The 20,773-nt window shown below is 34.9% G+C and overlaps 1 protein-coding gene across 1 annotated transcript in view; it reads left to right on the top strand.

Annotated features, from left to right (window-relative positions):
- LRP1B (LDL receptor related protein 1B) overlaps window positions 1-20,773 on the top strand; it is a 1,839,752-nt gene that overhangs the window by 1,233,659 nt on the left and 585,320 nt on the right. The window contains exons 26-27 of the mRNA XM_045868938.3: window positions 2,929-3,093; window positions 3,417-3,661. Of these exons, the coding sequence (XP_045724894.2) occupies window positions 2,929-3,093; window positions 3,417-3,661 (410 nt within the window). The remainder of the gene's footprint in view (window positions 1-2,928; window positions 3,094-3,416; window positions 3,662-20,773) is intronic.

Below are 20,773 nucleotides of genomic sequence, written 5' to 3'. Positions count from 1 at the left end.
CCCTGATATATTACTTAGTTTTATCCTTTCTCAGCAGTTTACTTATTTATTCAAATATTGGTAATTAAACAATGAATACTCTGGATATTGTTTTTGTGGATATGATCCCATACCAGGGCCAGAAAAATCCTAAAGCTGCCCATGAAACTAAAACTTTTTTTTTTTAACATAAACTCAAATTTTGAGAGACATTCTTTGAGATAAACCCAATCTTATGACCTACTCCTCTGAATCCCTTTCTTGTGGCTTTGACTTAACAAAACTAATCTACCTTCACATACATGCTGGTGTGACATTTGAACATTGACATTAGTATTAATTCTCTTTCTGTCTCCGTTTCTTCAACAGTTAGAAAATAGTTGGAAATTTTGCATTTAAAAAATCATTTCTATGACTATGTGTGTGTGGCATGCTCGTGCAAGCACAAATCTTTTCTGTGTGCTAGTCATCCTTTACGCTAAATTGTTTATGTCCCTTACCTCATCAAATGCTCCTGGTAAGTGTGTACAGTTAGAGTTTTTACTTACAGATGAGAAAATGGAGTCTGAGATTAAATATGCTGGAAGAAATGACAGATATTAGTCTTCATCCCAAGTTTGTCTGACACAGAAACATATATTTAATAACAATTATTTAATAACCTTTTGAGGCCTCCCAGGGCTTCAGAGTTGTTCATGAGCTGCCACTCTTACCAAGAACATTTACATCTTCCTTCTCTCTTCACCATAGTCTTTTAACACACATACTTACTAAGTTTACTATATAATGTATCGAATTGTCTTTTATTCATTTCATATTTCAAATTCCTCTGTCCTAAAACAGACTATATACTTCTCAAAAATCCAAGTCATGACAAATACTTAGTTTACATCACTCCATATCTCCTTACATAAAGTTAATATTTAAAAAAAAGAAGATAGCTTCAATTGTATTTTGAATTTTTTTCCAGAGGATTATTTCATTTTCTAAGCTTATCTACCACATTCATATACTTAAGGATCATTCAAAATATAGGAGGAAAAATAGCACAATGATATATGATTATAATGAAGAACAAAGGTATTTTTCCCAGTAACTTTACCATTTCTCACCAAAATGTTGACAGAGCTGATAATAGGAAAATTTACTGGACTGTCACTATCTCTCCAGTCCTGTGAGTTCTCCCTTCCCAAAGCACCATGCTACTCATTGGGTTCTGCTATGAAAGTAGAGAAGGCAGCTACCATTTATTGAATAGCAGACGTGCTCCTATCCCTCTACCAGATGTTTTCCATTTGCTATTTTATTTAGTGACATGACATTAAAGAATTCGATGTTCAAAGCATCAGAGCAGAAGTTAGGCTGCCCAGTTTCTCATCTCCCTCTGCCACTTGCTAGCTGTGTAACCCAAGTAATTTAACTTCTCTAAGCTTGTTCCCCCATCTCTAAAACATAGGTAACTTTAGCCATAGCCTCATGATTGATTAAATGAGATAATCTATAAAGCACTGAAAATAGTATTTAACATATAGTAAGCACTTAAAAAATATAGCCAGTTGTTATGATTGTGGAGTTATTGGGTATCTGTATTAAATATACTATAGAAACATGCATTAGCAGTTTAAGCCACTGTCAGTTGAACATAAAACATCCATTGCTTAATAGCCTTAAAAAACAAATGCAGGACACGAGGCACTTGATGCCCATTGTGTAGAACTGATTGTTCACCATGAATTTGTAGAGTCTCAAATAGTATTCGGTTTAAAAAAAGAAGGTAATGATCTTTAGTATATGAAAAATGGTATTTAACAATTGCATGTTTGTATATATCAAAGTATAACGATTTCCTCTGTTTTCCCTCTGTATCCTCTGTCATATGATCTATTTCACTGCTGTGAATCTAAATATCATCTCCATACTGATGACTTCCAAATTCACATCTCCAGCCCTGCCTTCTTCTCTGAACTTCACCCTGGCATACACACAGCTTCCTGAACACCTCCTTTTGGATGTCTTGAAATCTTAAGATAAGAAAAAAAAAATTCTAAAGTAAACTTTTGATTGCTCTTCGCACCCATCCACACTCAATTCCCAGGTCTTAGAATCTGTTCCTCTTCCATTTTCCCCATTTCACTCATGGATTCCTTGCACAGCCTCTCCCTTGCCCTTACTCTGACTTCGCTGAAACAAGAAACACAGTCATCTATGATTCGTTCTCGACCTCATTTCCCTATATTCAGTCATCAGATAGTCCTGGCAATTCCACCTCCAAATATACCTTGAATCCATTCACTTACCTTCCCTGCCACTGCCATACTCCAAACCACTGTCATCCTTGGCTTTTCCTTTAAAATAACCACCTGATAAACCATACTCTTGCCTCATTATCATCCACTTACATATGATACCATGTTTCATCCCTGCTTAAATGTGCTTCCTATTCCCTTGGAATGAAAACCCAAATAATCGCCTTAGCCTACAAAACCCATTAGGTTGGACTCTTCAAATCCATCGTCTTCTTTTTCCTCCTTACTCACCACATTGGTCTTATTTCTGTTCCTCAAATCACCCACTCCCCCACTCCCCCATTAGGGCTTTCATATCTGCTGTTTATTTTGCTTGTCATGCTCTTTATACTGTTCTCCTTATCTTTTAGATTCAGTGTAAATACAGCCTCCTCAAAGTCCTCTTTTTTTTTTTTCCCTGATCACCTTCTCTAAGTAGATCACTTACCTGCTATTTTCTGCAGCATATTTTAGAAGCTACAATTATATATTCATGTATTTATTTACTCTGTCTTCTCCACTGGCCTCTAAGCTCCAAGTGGGCAGACAATACATCTGTTTCTTTTGAGACTGTTTACCTGCCAGTGTCTAGCATATAGTAGGCACTCAATAAATATTTGTGAGCTGAATGGCTGAAACAATAGCGTTATTTATTTTTCTTCAGAATTCTTTTCTGGACAGATTGGGATGCCAATTTTCCTCGCATTGAATCTGCCTCCATGAGTGGTGCTGGAAGAAAAACCATCTATAAAGACATGAAAAGTGGAGCTTGGCCTAATGGACTAACTGTGGACCACTTTGAAAAAAGGATAGTTTGGACAGATGCCAGGTTTAAAAAAATGATCTTTTTCTTCTGTATTTTCTGTTACCTTTCTTGGATAGTATTTGTAAATGCAAAAGATGCCCTAACATACATGTATCATGTATACACACATTGAAATTGGTGGTGATTTTTGTTTGTTTTCCTTATGATGGTGATGATTTTTGTTATGACGGGCTTTTTTTTTTTTTTCTTTCTTTCTACAAATCAGATACAGACGCATAAAATATTTTTTAAAAAAATTTTCTCTGCCATTTATCTAAGTAATATGATAACACCACTGGACTATTTGAATAAGTTCTGATAAACTTGATGTATTTACCTTTCTGTAGGTCAGATGCTATTTATTCAGCCCTCTATGATGGAACAGCCATGATAGAAATCATCCGTGGTCATGAATACCTTTCCCATCCCTTTGCTGTGTCTTTATATGGGAGTGAGGTCTATTGGACGGACTGGAGGACCAACACATTGTCAAAAGCCAATAAGTGGACAGGGCAGAATGTCAGCGTGATTCAGAAGACAAGTGCACAGCCATTTGACCTTCAGATATACCATCCCAGCCGTCAGCCCCAGGGTAAGTGCTGGTAGTGAATTAACTACCCAGAAAGTATTTTCACCTTAATCATATAATATTTGAACTGTAAAATAACTTCTGTAAGTTAGAGTATTAATATTTCATCTATATTGTGTTGTGGAAGTGGTTCCAGCGTTTATTTTAATTAGTTCAGAATATTTTTTTTTCTTTCCCTTGTCATTTCTTTCACACAGCAATAAAGAAATCTTAGAAATTAAGGGTTTTATACAAAGTCCCCACATTTTTAGTCACTGCTTGTATCAGTAAAGGATACTGTGGGAAGTTGTAGATGGTCTTCAGATTTAGAATCTATCACCTGGTTATGATAGAAAATTAGATGAGAACATCAAGGACACATTGGTCTTTCCCTCAAATGATCTGTGAACTCTATTGGGAGGAGAAAGAATGGTGTATAAAAAGAAAAAAAAAAAGGAGCATCTCTTATTTTAAGAGAATTTAGTTCACATGAGCATGTGTGCCACCTCTCCCCATGTATTCCACACTTTGGTTCAACAGTAATCTCCATCCTGGCTTTGTGATTTCATTACTTCTACTCAATTCTTGCCAAACGTTCTTAATTCTGAGTCTTACATTTCTTTTTCCTTTTTATTTTTTCCCCTGGATAGTATGGCCATTTGGTGTAACATCAGCTCATCCTTTTATACCTCTTAATGGAGGCTTCCCCTTTATAATGTGTACCATAACCTGTGAGAATCTCATTCCAATGTAAATAATGTTTCCTTATCATTAACATATTTTTACTTGAGACATCTGATGCTCAGATGACAGCTGTTCCCTAGAGGATACATTTTCTCCTTTTCTCCCTCTTTCAGTGTAGAGTAGACAGATCTTCACTTCCAGAAATTCATTAGCATTTCTGGTCTTATGGACCTCACTTCAAGCCTTATTTTAAATTTGTGCTACATTCTTTACACCTAGAGGTGACTAAAAATGCTCACCTCTGTGGTCCATAAATTCCACTGTTATCCTTTTCTTTCTTCAATACTTGACCCTCATTCTCTATCGATACTATTTCTTCTACCCAAATATCCTCATCTGTAAAATTTTCTGTGCCTTCTCTCTGACAGAGTCTGATTGAATCTAGTTTCCTTCCCAGATACTTTCAATTTCTGTTTCAATTTTCTTATATAAGAGATCCTTCTTTGTCATGTGAGAGTTTCTATACACCATGAATTATGTGAGCAATCATGTTAATCCTGTTCTATCACCCATAATTTTTTTGCTCTTTTCATCTTACAAATCTGTACAACATGAGGACATTAAGGGGAGAAAATACAGCTTGGTCACTTTTGTGCTTAATAGGCATTCAGTAAATATATTGGATTTAACTAAATTGAAATGAAGCAGGAAATCATGATTCTGACCAGGAATGGGCCACTAGTATAATAAGAAAAAAAATGCTCTTTTCTAAAAACTTTCTTCAGCATGAGAGAGTATGTAGTCATAAACACTGTATGTTGATGACAAACAAAGGATTGGTTTTAATTTTTATAAGTGCAAAAATTAAAAAATGCATATTTTCGTGTCCCAGACTGGTATTCTTTAGGGACTGTAATTTTTATGTTTAGAATAATTTAAATGAATTGGACCATGAAAAATGGCCTGGGTTTATGTATTACAACATTCCCCTCCTCAAAATAGGATCAATGTATTTTCATTTCCTAACTATCTGATTTGCCCACATTGACATGAGCCCTAGCAAAGTGATAGAATGGAAATAAAAATGATACTTTCAAGCTCTTCTGACATTTTCATATATATAGAAAGGAAGTAAGACATTCAATGTACAGTATCCTCCATACTTTCACTCTCTGCGCTCACCCATGGTCCAGAAGCAAAAGGTCCTCCTTCTGAACTATCATTAGAAGGTCAATGGTAGCCTAACACTGTGTTACAATGCCTACATCATTCCCTTCACTTCATCTCATCACATAGACATTTTATCATCTCACATCATCACAAGTACAAGGGTAAGATTAGTATGATAAGATATTTTGAGATAGAGAGAGATATCGCATTTACATAAATTTTATGATAGTATACTACTATAGTTGTTCTATTTTATTATTAATTATCGTTGTTAATCCATTACTGTGCCTAATTGATAAATTTGACTTTATCATAGATATATGTATTATAGATATGTGTGTATAGGAAAACACATGGTATATATATATAGGGTTTGGTACTATCCCAGGTTTCAGGCATCTACTTGGGATGTCTCCTCCCTGAATCAGGAGAGATTACTGTAATTTATTTGGTGGTGGGGAGATTTTCTGGACATCTTTACTTAACTTGAAAGGTGATTTATATGAGGCCCCTACAATCTGCGTAAAATAAGGAAGTTTTTACTGTATGGATCTGATTTAACATAGAGGCTTCAGGGCAGATATTCTAGCCTTTTATACCTTTAGAGAATGTTACCTGTAGTGAGACCTTGCTATTTCCTAAATAAAATTCAGTCCGTTTCCAATTTTGAGGATGATCAGAGAACATTCTACTTTTCCCCATTATAAGGATCACTGAGCATATAATAATCGTTATCCATCCTGTTTATCTGCTTCAGTGAAGTAACACTTCCACTGCTAGGGGAGAAATGTTTAAAAAGATGCAGGAATATATTGACTATTTTATTACCAGGGTAGAATTACAGTAAAAATGGTGACAAAATGTATATTATATATAATATATTAAATGTGTAAATACATGAAAAGTTCTTGAAAGAGTGTCTCACATATAATCAGTGCTATGTGTTTATATGCTTAAGTAAATAAAATTTTAAAAAGTAATAGTTGATGGGGTTCCTGGGTGGTTGAGTCAGTTAAGTGTCCAACTCTTGATTTCAGCTCAGGTCATGATCTAGGAGTTGTGAGATTGAACCCACATCAGGCTCCATGCTAGCAGGGAGTCAGCTTGGTATTTTCTTTATCTTCTCCCTCTGTCCCTCCCCTCTGTTCTCTGTCTCTGTCTCTGTCTTTCTCTCAAATAAATAAATAAATCTTTAAAAAAAAAAAAGGTAACAGTTGTTGAAATCATATCATTTTCCTAACCTCCTTTTGTTGAAATGTAGGTTTCATTACTTTTTTTTAGTCCTTTTTGAATACATAATCTCATATTTAAATAATTCATATTGGGATTAACATTACACTTTTCTAGATCATAGCAATTTGTTTAAAGAAAAATGCCAATAAAAATGTGAATCACAGCTCTAAAGAAGAGCAATATGGTTGATCTATCAATAAATTCAGATGTAGTCAGATGTATTCAGATGACTAGACTATCAAACCTACTCTCAAATGTACACCCATTTTCCCAGCTCCCAGAGCAACAAACATCTTGACATTTTCTTTGTAGTTGTTTCAACAGAGATGTTGAATATCATAGTAATAAATAAAACTATTATTGTTTATTGAACTTCTATGTGCCATTTAGTTGTCACTTTTTTTCCCTAATTATTAGACACATCTAACAAGATGGTTGTTTTCATTTTCTATGAGGAAGCTGAAGCTCAGGAAAATGAAGTAAGCTGGTTCAGAGTAATAAATTTCATCAAAGGCAACACCAGGTTCCCAATGATCGTGACCAACCCCCCAGTCCATACTTCACTGTTTTCTAAATTAAGAAAGCTTTTTTTTTTTTTTTTAAAGTAGGCTCCACGCCTAGCGTGGAACCCAATATGGGGCTTGAACTCACAACCCTGAGACCAAGACCTGAACTGACACCAAGAGTCTGACACTTAACCGACTGAGCCACCCAGGGGCCCCAAGAAAGTTTTGTATCTCTTCAAATTTAATGTCACATTTCATTTTTAAAATTTTGCATCTTCCCTTTTACACTTAGCATTCTCCCGTTATCATTGGTGCCTTATGAATCTCTTCTTAATAACTAAGTATTTTCACAGCACATGTGACTAACAAAATGTCCTCAACTATTCATCTATTATTGGAAAGTTTGATTTTAGTTCCTTTCTATACTATCATCAATAATTTTAATGCATATTTCTATACATAAATATTTATCTGTATTTAATAACCTTGGGTTTTGTTGTTGTTGTTAGAAAGTCATATGATCTTATTTGCCAGAAACAGATGAACATAAGCCTTTCCAAGAAGGAAAGTATCACTAAACCCCAATGAAAATTAAGATACAGTATTTCTTGTATGGTTTTATTATTTATTTATTATTTAAAAAAATCTAAGGGCACCTGGGTGGCTCAGTCAGTTAATCATCTGCCTTCGGCTCAGGTCATGATCCCGGGGTCCTGGGATCTAGCCCTGCATCAGGCTCCCTGCTCAGCGGGGAGTCTGCTTTGCCCTCTGCCCCTGCCCCCCACTTGTGAACTCTAGCTCACTCTCTCTCTCTCCTCAATAAATAAATAAAATCTTTAAAAAATAAAAATTTAAAAAAATTTAAAAATCTACTCTCTTGGCAACTTTTAAATATGCAATAGAGTGTTAATAACTATAATCACCCATACTGTACATTACATTCCCATAGCTTAATTATTTTATTGCTAGTAGTTTGTACCTTTTGACCCCCTTCATCAATTTCAACCAAACCCCACCTCTTCCCTCTGGCAACCAGTGATTTGTTCTCTGTATCTGTAAGTTCAGTGTTTTGTTGTTGTTGTTTGGTTTTGTTTTTAAGATTCCACATGTAAGTGAGATCATACGGCATTTGTATTTCTTTGTTTGACTTATTTCTCTTAGTGTAATGTCCTCAAGGTCCATACATGTTGTTGCAAATAACAAGATTTCCTTCCTTTTTTATGATTAAATATTATATATATGTTGATATTTACCAAATTTTGTTTATCCATTCATCCACTGATAGACACTTAGACTGCTTCCATATCTCTGCTATTATAAACAGTGCTGCAATGAACATGGGGGTGCATATGACCTCTCCTGTGCCAAAAAAGCAAAACAAGAAAGTTTAGAGTAAAGTAGGGATACAAAGTAGTGGTTTTATGTTGACAGTTACTGTAGGGACTGAGGACAAAAATTTGAATATAAAATATTGGGAGTTTTGGAATAAGAACTTTACATACCATGTACTGTAGTTTCACACTGGCTAGGATAATTACATTTTATCTTTTGGAAGATTTATATATATATACAAGATTTATATATGTTTATATTATATATATTCATCCTATTCCACTGATTGGATTGATAACTGGACACTTTAACTTAAATTCTCTATTTTCTATATCTGGTATGAATTGGCAATTTATAACATGTAGTTGATACTTACGTCCACCTACTGAATAAACACATGGGAGGATGTTGTTTCCTTAGCATAGAGAAGAGATGTATAAATAAATATATTTTTTGTTTTTATAATAAGCAAGAACACCAAAATCATAGATTTCTCTTTAAGGTGAAAATGAATAACATTTATGAAGCCATCTAATTTAAACATATCTTTATCAGTAAAACACAGCTATTAATTGAATAAATTTTGAGTGCATTAAAAAACAACAGCAACAACAACAAAATTTATAATAAACCATTTTTGAGAAATGTGTTAGTTTTGTTTGGATAATGAAATCTGGGCTTGTATGATTAAGCATTAAATTAAAATTATATCGTCATCCTGACTTTGTGATAATAAGGAAGGTATGCACTTATATTGTGTTTTTATTAGTCTTTTACAGGTATTACTTTCAATCTGCACAAAGATTTGCAGGAAAAAATTCTCCCTCTGAAAGGCTTTCTCACTTCAAAGCCACATACCAGTTAAAAATCTTTACACAATTCAGATTTCACCTCCTTCATGTTCATGCTTAACACCATAGGAACTCCCTTAGCACTTAGAGCTTGTATGTTTAATATTTTCCTAACACTGTTTTATTTACCCAACTACATTATAAAATATCTGAGTAAGGGAATATCACTTTTTATTTATGTCAACTACATAGCTAAGTCCTTTATAATAATATTAATAATTATAATATTAGTATCTGACACTTGCTAATTTTTTTTTTTTAAAGATTTTATTTATTTGACAGAGAGAGAGACAGTGAGAGAGGGAACACAAGCAGGGGGAGTGGGAGAGGGAGAAGCAGGCTTCCCGCCGAGCAGGGAGCCCGATGCGGGGCTCGATCACAGGACCCTGGGATCATGACCTGAGCCAAAGGCAGATCACAGGACCCTGGGATCATGACCTGAGCCAAAGGCAGCCGCTTAATGACTGAGCCACCCAGGCGCCCGACACTTGCTAATTTTCATTGCAATTCTATGAGGAAGGTTTTAGCAACATAGTTTTATAGATAAGGAATCTAAGGAAGTTAAACACTAAGTAATTTCCTCAAGGTCTAATAGCCAGAGGATGTTTATTCAGTTATCTGACTTTGAGGAAAGTAACCTCAGAACTCTTGCCTTAGCCTCCAAGCTCTATAGGAAGAAATTATGGGGTTCATGTTTGAGATTCTCCTTGGAATTGCTATTTCATGTCACCAGATGGCAGTATAGAGTCAAGGTTTGTTGATATTTACAAGGGACAGACTAATTCTTACCTTCTTGGAGTTTATAGTCTAGGAGGGGAACAGACTAACAACAACGAAGATCAATAAAATAACTGTTATTATGGATGGATTTTGAATGTAAAAGTATAGTAAATATATTTTAAAAGGCAGTAGGGTGAGGTCCAAAAAGACCCTGGGTTAGTCTAGTTCAACCCATCCTCTGTCATTCACTAGGCTAGTCAGCTGAGGCAAAATAATTAACTTCTGGGGTCTCAATTACTCATTTGTTGGTTGAAGGAGCTAGAGGTAAGGAGGGAATAAATGGGAAGCAGATTGTGCAGGGATCAGACCATGGTAGGATTTAAATGGTCCTTTCAAGGAATTTTAATTTTTGTCCTCTAGGATAGGTGGTTCTAATGATTTCACACTTGAATGTGCATCCGAATTACCTGCAGGGATCACTAAAACACAGATTTCTGGGCTGCACTCAAGTGCTTTTGATTCAATAGGTCTGGGGTATGGCTTGAGATTTTGCATTTTTAACAAGTTCCCAGGGGATGCTGATGTTGCCTAAAGATCCACAGTCCTAAGTGAAGGAGAAAATAAGTTTTAGATTTGGTCAAAGGAGTGAAAATAGCAGATTTGGGTGCTAGAAAGTTGACTCCATCTGTGCGAGGGATGGATTGTGAAAAGACAGCACTGCAGGTAGGAGACTGGTAAAGAGGCTAGTTTTGTAGATGAGGAGGTCGCTGATGCCAAAATCTGGGAGATGGTCATAAAAGCAGAGAGAATGGTATGAGTGAGATACACTTAGAAGTAAGACAATAAAAAAAAAAAAATAGTGACAGAAGTTGTGGAGTAGGGGAGATTGGGAAGAAAAGGAAGAATTTGAGATGGCTTTTTTTCTAGTTTCTGTAATTGGCTTCATGATCAAAATATGACAGAGAGTCCATGGGATTGGTTTAAGGCAGGGATCAACAAATTTTCTCTGTGAAAGGCCTGACAGTAAGTGTTTTAGGCTTTATAGGCCATATGACTCTGTTGCAACTATTCAACTCAGATGTTGTTGCGTGAAAGTAATCACATAGAAAATGAACTATTGTAGCTGTATTACAATAAAATTTTATTTTGGAAAGAAATTGTGTGTGTCTATTTATCTATCTATCTACCTATCTATTATTTACTTAATAACATTTATATAGTGTTTAGTATTTGTCAGGTATCTTCTAGGAGCTTTAAAAAGAAACTAATGTGGGGTACCTGGGTGACTCAGTTGGTTAAGCATCTGCCTGCAGCTCAGGTCATGATCCTGGGGTCCTGGGATTGAGCTCCACATCGGGTTCCTTGCTCAGCAGGGAGCCTGCTTCTCCCCCTCCCTGCCACTACCCCTGCTTGTGCTCTCTCTCTGTGTCGAATAAATAAATAAAAATAAATAATAAATAAAATTTTAAAAAAGAAAAAGAAACTGATACGTTTAATCTTTTGCAGTGATTCCACTTTACAGATGAAAAACTAGGATAGATAAGGGTATGCAGTCAGAGTAGGACAAAATAGAAATTAGAATTTCATACATTTTTCATGTCTTATGGATATTATTCTTTTTTAAAAAAATATTTATTTATTTGAGAGAGAGAGAGAGTGTGCAAACAGGGGAGAGGTAGAGGGAGAGGGGAGAGAGAATCTTAAGCAGACTGAACACTGAGCGCAGAGCCTGACATGGGCTCTACCCCAGGACCCCGAGATCACAACCTGAGCTGAAATCAAGAGTCGGATGCTTAAATGACAGTACCACCCAGGCGCCCCAGAATATTATTCTTCATTTGTTTTCTAAGTTACAGTATTAGCCTGCAGGCCAAGGTCTACTGATACCTGATTTAAAGGATAAACAAAAAGTAAACTTTTGATATACTCAATTTGAGATACCTCTGGGACATGATTGAATATTCAGAGCTGTAAAGGCAAGGAGAGTTTGAACTAGAAGTAGTGCTTTGGTAGTCATTCGATTTTAGGTTGAAGGCAGGAAGATGGATGAGATTTTCCAAGAACATTACAGAAAATGAGAAGAGGGCAAGGACAGAGCTTTGAAGAAAACGAACACTAAAGAGGAAGGGAAGGCAGAATGCTGAAGAGATGACCAAGAGATTTCACAACCAAAGAGAGCACAGTCGAACAGACAAGTAAACAAACAAGACAAAAAACAAAAAACAAAAAAAACTAAGAAAAGTTTCAAGATGACAGTAGCTGACAGAGTTGATTCTCCTGGAGAAGTTAAGAAAGACAAAGATATAAGTGTATTCATTGAATTTGGCAACTTGGAGGAGGGTGAGCCATAATTTTATTTAGAACAATTTCAGTGGAATTATTTGTATAGTGGTCATAATATGTCTGAGGTTAGGTATTATGAATTTTCAAGTCTTTTTACTAAAAAAAAATATAATTTATTAAACAAAAGAACAACGTTGTTAAGTAACACAATGTAAATGCAAAAAAGACAACCTTCATAATAATTAGCTTACACAATGTCATAATCAGGAGGAAGACTATAGAGCCAGACTGTTTGGGTTCATGTTTTAACTTTGTCCTATCCTGACTGCATAACCATTATCTATCCTAGTGTTTTCATCTGTAAAATGGAATCATTGTGAAAGATTAAACATGTTAGTTTCTTTTTAAAGCACTTAGAAGTTAGCTGACAAATACTAAGCACTATATAAATGTTATTAAGTAAATGATAGATGCATAGATGATAGATGATAGATAGATAGATGATAGACAGATGATAGATGATAGATAGATAGATAGATAGATAGATAGATAGATGATAGATAGACACAGACACAATTTCCTTAGTTACTCTGTTTTACCCATCAGTATGCCTCTCTTCCTCTTATGAGAGGAGTTGTTTGTAAACATGGAGAAAGTACAACTTCTTTTGTTTGCAAACCTTCTCCCATCCAGCAGGTTGGCCTTCTCTGTGTGGTCTCTCAGCTCAAAGATGTTTTCTTAATCACAACTTCAGTTGTGATTTAATACCAAGTGGAGTTCAGTTTTTTCATGAATCCAGAAGGATTTCACCACTCTGTTGTTGTTGTTTTCAGTTTTATTCTGTATTTCTTTAGGTTCTGTGATTGGAATCTGTTCCTGAAATAATTCAAGAATATTACTGTCACTTTAAATATAGAATGTTGCAAATACTTTATCTATTAGACTTTCACCAATTACAAGATGTTTTCCCTTTTTGAAGAAACTTTTTTCTTTCTGTAAAGAACTCAGTTCAGTGGTGACCTAAGAAATATTTGTTGATATAAATAGTGCTGTTTTCCAGGAATCATTTTATCTTACTTTCAAAGACAGGCTAGTGACTCAATCATTCCTTTCGATTTTGTTCTTGAAACCCATGGTGACTGGCAAATGTGCCAACTATTGTATATAACACATTAATGACAATATCTCTTGGCAAAATCAAAACCCAGAGACAAAACGAATGAGACACGAGGAATTTATTCACAATTACAACAAGAATTAGATTAATTAGATTTAAAAAAATTATACTCCAAGGCAGTATCCATTCCACATCCCCGCTTTGTGAAGCATCCACGAATCATTACAAGAATGAATGAGTCTAAGGGAATTAGTTCATTTAGAGGGGTAGTATGTATAATGGTTACAGGCATATACTCTAGCATCTGAAACCTAGTTCCCTCTTAATAGTTCTGTGATTGTCTTTTTTTTTTTACCCTTTTGAAAATTAAGTTCACTTTTCTATAAAATGGGGGTAATTTTTTTTAATACACAAAACTGACCAGTAAGAAGAATAAAGGAAATAATGCTTACAAAGCACTTAGCACATTTTCTAGCATATTACGATAAAAATAAATCATTCCATTTTGGAACCTTTACTCTTTCCATCAAATTTTATCTCACTTGCCTAATAGGTTATGACAATATAAGGAGGATTGTGGGCTGTTTCTCAAAGAGTAGTTTTAACATTGAAATGGTGTAAGTGCCTACAATTGCTTCAGGAAAATATTTCTATAGAAAATGAAACTTTTATTGGCAACATTTATAAGAAAATTAGCTGATCCTATTTTGAAAAAAAATATTCTAGATTCTAAGAATATTAGTAATATCATTGCCCTTTTAGGGGACAAAATGTCACTTATAAAACTTGAAGAAGGAGGGATTCCATTTGGGGTTGTAAATATATATATATATATATTTTTTTTATTTAGAGATTTTATTTATTTATTTGAGAGAGAGAGAATGAGATAGAGAGAGCATGAGAGGGGGGAGGGTCAGAGGGAGAAGCAGACTCCCTGCCGAGCAGGGAGCCTGATGCGGGACTCGATCCAGGGACTCCAGGATCATGACCTGAGCCGAAGGCAGTCGCTTAACCAACTGAGCCACCCAGGCGCCCAAAGGGGTTGTAAATATATTTAATCATAGGCTATATTTATCAAATTAATAGAAAGTTTTAAGGAAAAAAAATACTCTTGAAACCATGTTTCAATGTGGTAGAGGTGAATCTCAAATAATTGCAAATTGCTTACATTGTCTAGTTCCATAGTTTACTATTTCAAGATCTAAGTATCTGTCATAAAAACTAAATTTCCCTCTACCTCCATATATTTATATATTTACATAGATGTATATGTATGTGGATGTACATATGTGTATGTATATAGTGTATGTGCACCCTCCGTCTTACATATTATGAACGGTGTTAAAAAAATATTGTTTCCCCTGTTTGGTTTAGTTTGGTTTGGTTTGGTTTAGTTTGTTTTGGTTTTTGAGAGGGAGTGGGGTGGAGGGGCAGAGAGAGAGAATCTTCCACGCCTAGCACGGAGCTCAATGTGGGGCTCGGCCTCAAAACCCTGAGATCATGACCTAAGCCAAAATTAAGAGTCAGGTGCTTAACCGACTGAGCCACCCAGGCAGCCCATCCCCTGGCTATTTAGTAGCATCTCTTTATTTCAAATCTTTATATACTATCAAAAGGGGATTTATTTTATTTTGCATGAATTCTATTTTAAAATGCTAATATTTCTAAGAATGATAAGCTGGTTGAAATGGTTAAATCAAAATGCTTTCTCCTTTACTTGTAGTTGATACAGCAACTTTGAAGAGATGAGGATTCTGACTGAGGTGAAGTGAAAGGCAGGTGATATCAAAGCAAGGAGGGATTTTTGAGATTTGAGTAAACCTGTGAGGCTTCTATAATGAGGTGCTTAGAACTTCATGCAGTACTGAGAGCCTGGTAGAAGAGAGAGAGGAAATGAACAATGAAGAAGAAAAATGAGAGTTGAAACATGTCAAAGACATGTTGCTCCCTCATTCCAACTATTGATATAAAAAGATAGAATGGAACTCACTTTCTCCTCATATTTTTTTCCTATAATACATAGTCCTCTGCTCCCAGTACCAGTTATATGGACTAGCACCCAATTTAGTTTGTTAATGAATCCTTCTGTGTTATCTTAAAACCATATTATAAATTATGGGTTTTGTTAGTTCATCTGAAAAACTTAATTACCATTTTTATCATTATTTCTTTGGCAAAATGTAATAAAAATATCAAACAGCTAACCTGCAAACGAATTTATATGCAGGTATTAGGTTTAGCTGCATTATAAATTGCTATTTTTTAAATATGCAATCTACCTTGGAGCAGTAGAAAAGATTAATAAAAAAGGAATCATCAAAATTCTTTCTTCTTTGGTATGCTGCTTGATGTACTTGCCTAAGTCATGCAAACATAAGTGATTTAGAGCCATGCATTCATTCAAATCCACTAAATGCTAAATCCATGGTTTTACTCCAAGGTCAGGACTTTTCAGCCTTTATATTGTTCACATTTTCCACCAGATAATTCCTAGTTGGGTGGGGGGGAGGGCCTTCCTTTGCACTGCAGGAAGTTTATTGGCATCCCTGGCTACTAGTATGCCAATAGGATCTCCAGTCAACCAAAAATGTCTCCATACATTCCGAAAAGTCCCCTGGTGGTGGTGGGGGGGGGGGGGGGATCCCTACCAGCACCATCACCTCTGGTTGAAAACCACTGTTTTAGATAAGAAGGCTTTTTTGTGATTATAAAATTATCATAAAGATAGAAACTTTGATGCTTATTAATTCAGATCATACAGCAAATACAATAAATGGCAAGCAAATTAAGATATCAGAAAGACAACTAAAGTCACTTCTTTGTGACTGAAAGTTCATTGGTATTTTAAGATGCATACCACCACTAGATATAACATGATATTACATGTTTGCTTTTATCCTTTTACAAAGAACTATGCACAAATAAATGGAAACAGTATTTGTGGCTTTAAAAATTTTCTCACTGAAATACAGATATTTTATGGAAGATCAGGTAAGATTTTTAGACATTTTATTTTCTACTCCATAAAAATAGAGTACAGTATAAAATGAATCCATAAAATATGTTATAATTTGAAGAAAGTAGCTCCTGGTATTGCTGGGATCTGGTGAAACTAAAGCAATAAGAACATCTTTCACTTACATGTATTTTGTTCTATGTGTGGGTTTTGAAATTGAAATTCATTCTTGTTCTTCAACATCGAATGTTTAAATTATAATTTGAAGGTATTTGTCAAAAGTAAAATAGAATTTGGGATTAGTGTTTAATTGTAAAATCCTTCTGAAAATGCATTTCTTTAAAATATTAAATTATTTTCTAAAAGGAAAATTGTAATATAGATAAATTACTTTATTATATTAGCAGTTATTTTGCACCAATAAAATTTATTAACAGGTTGAATATTAGTTACTGTAAAAAAATGACTACCTGGGAGAAAGAAAAATCTTCCACTTATCTAACAAACTGGATCCTGACATTCTTCTTTGAGCAGAATTTTATTACATAAATAAATATCATACATATTTTATATTGCATCAATTGAATTTAATGGATAAAATAATTGGGTTTAAAGGGTTTATTTTTGCTGGTGAGAAATGTACTACAATTAAATATGGTTTGCATGAAATATGAAATTATCTTTAATGATATTGTTTTCTTCACAGAGCACACATCAGTCTTAAGTGATTGCATAATTAACATTTGGTTCTCCTATAAAGCATTGTAATTATGCATTATTTAGTCCCTTTACCCACAGCTATGATGTGCTTTAGAAGATTAACTCACTCTCCAAATATTTAGATTCCCTACTCTTAAGAACATATCCCACATACATTGATGAGCATGCATATGACTCCAAATGTCTTTCAGTCTAACATAGTAATAGATATCAGAGAAATTTTATGAAAAAACAATATGTTATGTACATAAGTCGTAGTTCCTGCCAACATGATCCTGATACTCAAGCTCAGATACTGAAAAATTAAGGCCCTCAGACTAAGTCCAGCTTCCTGCCTCTTTTGTAAATAAAGTTTTACTTGAACATAGCCAAACCTTTTGATTCACATATTGTTTTATGGTTGACTTTCTGCTACAACAACAAAGTAGAATAGTTACTATGAAGGCCATAAGGCCTGCAAAGGTGAAAATATTTACTATCTGGGTTTTTACAGAAAAAAAAAAAAGAAGGCAAATGCCAATCTTTCATTTATCAGTATACAGACATAAAATGTATGAATATAAGGCACATATAATTAGAAAATAAGATCGTAAACAATAAATTGCTTAATGCTGTGTATAGCCAATAATTAAAACTAATGTTTAGTGATGGAGGAGATCAGCATTTGCTACCTTCATTAGCAACTGTTCTGTGGAAGAAAAATGACTTAAAGTGAGTCATGAAGAAAGGTTAAGATGTTGGTGATGAAATTCTGTGGGAGAAATATACCATGTGGAAGTGGAAAAGGACAAGCTATAGATATTCAGAGAACAATGAGGAGTTGATTAGAGCATGTGCATAATGTGTATGCAGAAGAAAAACAGGCATAGAGGCTGGAAGATAGGGAGGTATCATAGAAAGAGTGATTGGTATGTTCTAAGCAGTATCCCACAGAGTACCAGTTGCATGGCCATAAAGGTCGTTAAAGGTGACAAAATAAAACTTTATGTTGGAAGAGGAAAGGTAAAAATGGAGAGAAGGAAACACAAATTAGAGACGTCAGATAATATTTGGTAACTCATTAAATATGGTAGTGAAAAAGAAGTGAAAAAATGCTCTGAAATTTAAGTTTTGTGAGTTTGGAAGGCTGAGAACATCTTTAACAAAAACAAAGTGCATCAGGATAAAACAAAACAAATTAAAAACACCTGGAGGTTAAAGAACAGAAAATAAACAACTCTGGCCAGTGCCAAAGAATCATGGTAGGAGGTAAGACTGAGACTTTATGAGGTAGACAGTGGGAAGCCATCCAAATTTTTTTTTTTTTCATCCAAAATTTTTCAGCAAGGCAGCTATATGATTAAGTCTGTGTTTTAGAAGGCTAACGGTATGCAGTGGGGAGAAACTAGAAATCAAGACATTACTTAGAAACTTAGTGTATCAATCTGAGGGAGAAATGGAGAGAACCTAAATTGGCACAGTGACCATAGAATTGCAGGGAATGGTGTACATGATTAGTGTACAGATTCTTAAATCCCTAGGTATAAGAACTATGTCTTGTCTACTATTAAATTCAAGCTTTTTAAAAGTAGGCAGAGTAACTAGGTGCTTCATAAATATTTATTCAATGCATAAATATAAAGAGGGGAGTTACATATATCTCTAAGGTCCTCTGTTTGGTAAACTTGAGTTTGTTTTATTTTATTTCTAAAGATTTTATTTATTTATTCATGAGAAAGAGAGAGAGAGGCAGAGGGAGATGCAGGCTCCCCGCGGAGCCGGTAACCCGATGAGGAACTCGATCCCAGGACGCTGGGATCATGACCTGAGCTGAAGGTAGACGCTTAACCGACTGAGCCACCCAGGCATCCTCAACTTGAGTTTAGATAATATGAACTATCAGTAGACTCAGTCTGCACAGCTCGGTTTGAATTTCATCTGTTAAGATTGCTTATACCATTACATTGACTGGTCAGCTTTTCCCTTCTCCTGGATACAAATAAAGGGGATAGTCTTGGTCTTGTAGGAGTTTACAACCTCTGTATTGATACTGAATTCTGCAATAGTATATCTTATAAAATAGTTAATTGTTCTCTGCTGAAACTGCTCATCTGTGCTGTTGCTGTGGTGTGAAAGCAGCCATAAACCATGTGTAAACTAATGAGCATGGCTATGTGATAATAAAACTTTATTTACAAAAACAAGCACTGGATCATATTTGGCTCCATAGTCACCATTTGCTAATACCTGCTTTATATTAAAATGTCGGTTTGTGGGGCGCCTGGGTGGCTCAGTCGGTTAAGCGTCTGCCTTCGGCCCAGGTCATGATCCCAGGGTCCTGGGATCGAGCCCCGCATCAGGCTCCCTGCTCTGGGGGAAGCCTGCTTCTCCCTCTCCCACTCCCCCTGCTTGTGTTCCTGTTCTCGCTCTCTCTCTCTCTGTCAAATAAATAAATAAAATCTTAAAAAAAAATGTGGGTTTGTGAATCAGATTCCTTAATTTGGTGATTTGGTGTCTGTTCGATTGCATGGTTAGAAAAAAACTAAAAATATTTAACAGCATTATTTCAAAGTGAGAAAAGATAAATATTGAAAGTAAAAAGTCTTTTGGATTTTGCACACTGCGAAAGCACAGAATATTGTGAATATTATGTTTCAGTGTTATCATTAATACAGATGGGCTACAAAGCAATGTAATTTTTTACTTTATTGTGTGTACAGAAAGTAAATATTTTATTTTTGCTTTTAAAAATATTTTATTACAATTATAGGATGTTGAGAAGAGCTAGTATGATTCTGGACCAAAAATAGTGATGTTCAAAGTGAAATCCAAGTACCTACCATTGAACTGTCTTGGATTATGATTTTAATTTCCTTGAGAGGAATAGCATTTCCTATGTCAATATTTTTAAACAAATTTCTCCTCCTCCTTCCTCTTCCACTCTTTACTCCTCTATTTTTTTTTTTCTGTTTTTCTTCTTTTTCTTCACCCTCTATTCCTGTCTCAAGTGTTGGATTTTTGACTTTTACTACTACCACTAGGTCTCCCTGACTCTAGGTATTTAATGATTCTCAAACAGTGTCCCTTGATTCCACCTCCTTTCCTCCAAAAACCTTTTCTCCTTAATAACCTTTACATCTGCTCTCTTGCTTCTCTAACCTGCAATTCTTTAGGGAATCTAATTGTAACACACAAATATAAAAAGGAAGAAAATAAAATATGTGGCACTTCTCCATGTGATAGAAGGACTTGGTCTCCCAAGGAATCTCTAGACTTAGGCTTCCATTCTTCTCTAATGGTTTTGTTCTTAATTGATTATTTTTTTAATTGAGGTAAAATTTAGTATATATTATATGAGTTTCAGCTGTGCTTTATAGTTCAGCTTTGTACACTACAAAGCAATTACTACGATAAGTCTAGTACCATCCAGCACCATACAATTGATACCTATCACCCATTTTGCTTACCCTCTCAACTTCTTTCCCTTCTGATAACCAATATATTCTCTATGACTTCATTTTTGTTTTATTTCGTCTGTTTGTTTTGTTTTTAGATTTCATATATAAGTGACGTCATGTGATACTT

This window comes from Mirounga angustirostris, unplaced genomic scaffold (assembly GCF_029215605.1).
Source record: "Mirounga angustirostris isolate CCGP_5_RB_7025 unplaced genomic scaffold, mMirAng1.0.hap1 SCAF_3, whole genome shotgun sequence".
NCBI lineage: Eukaryota > Metazoa > Chordata > Mammalia > Carnivora > Phocidae > Mirounga > Mirounga angustirostris.
Note: the sequence above shows the minus strand (reverse complement) of the source record. Positions and strands in the feature narration are given on the sequence as shown.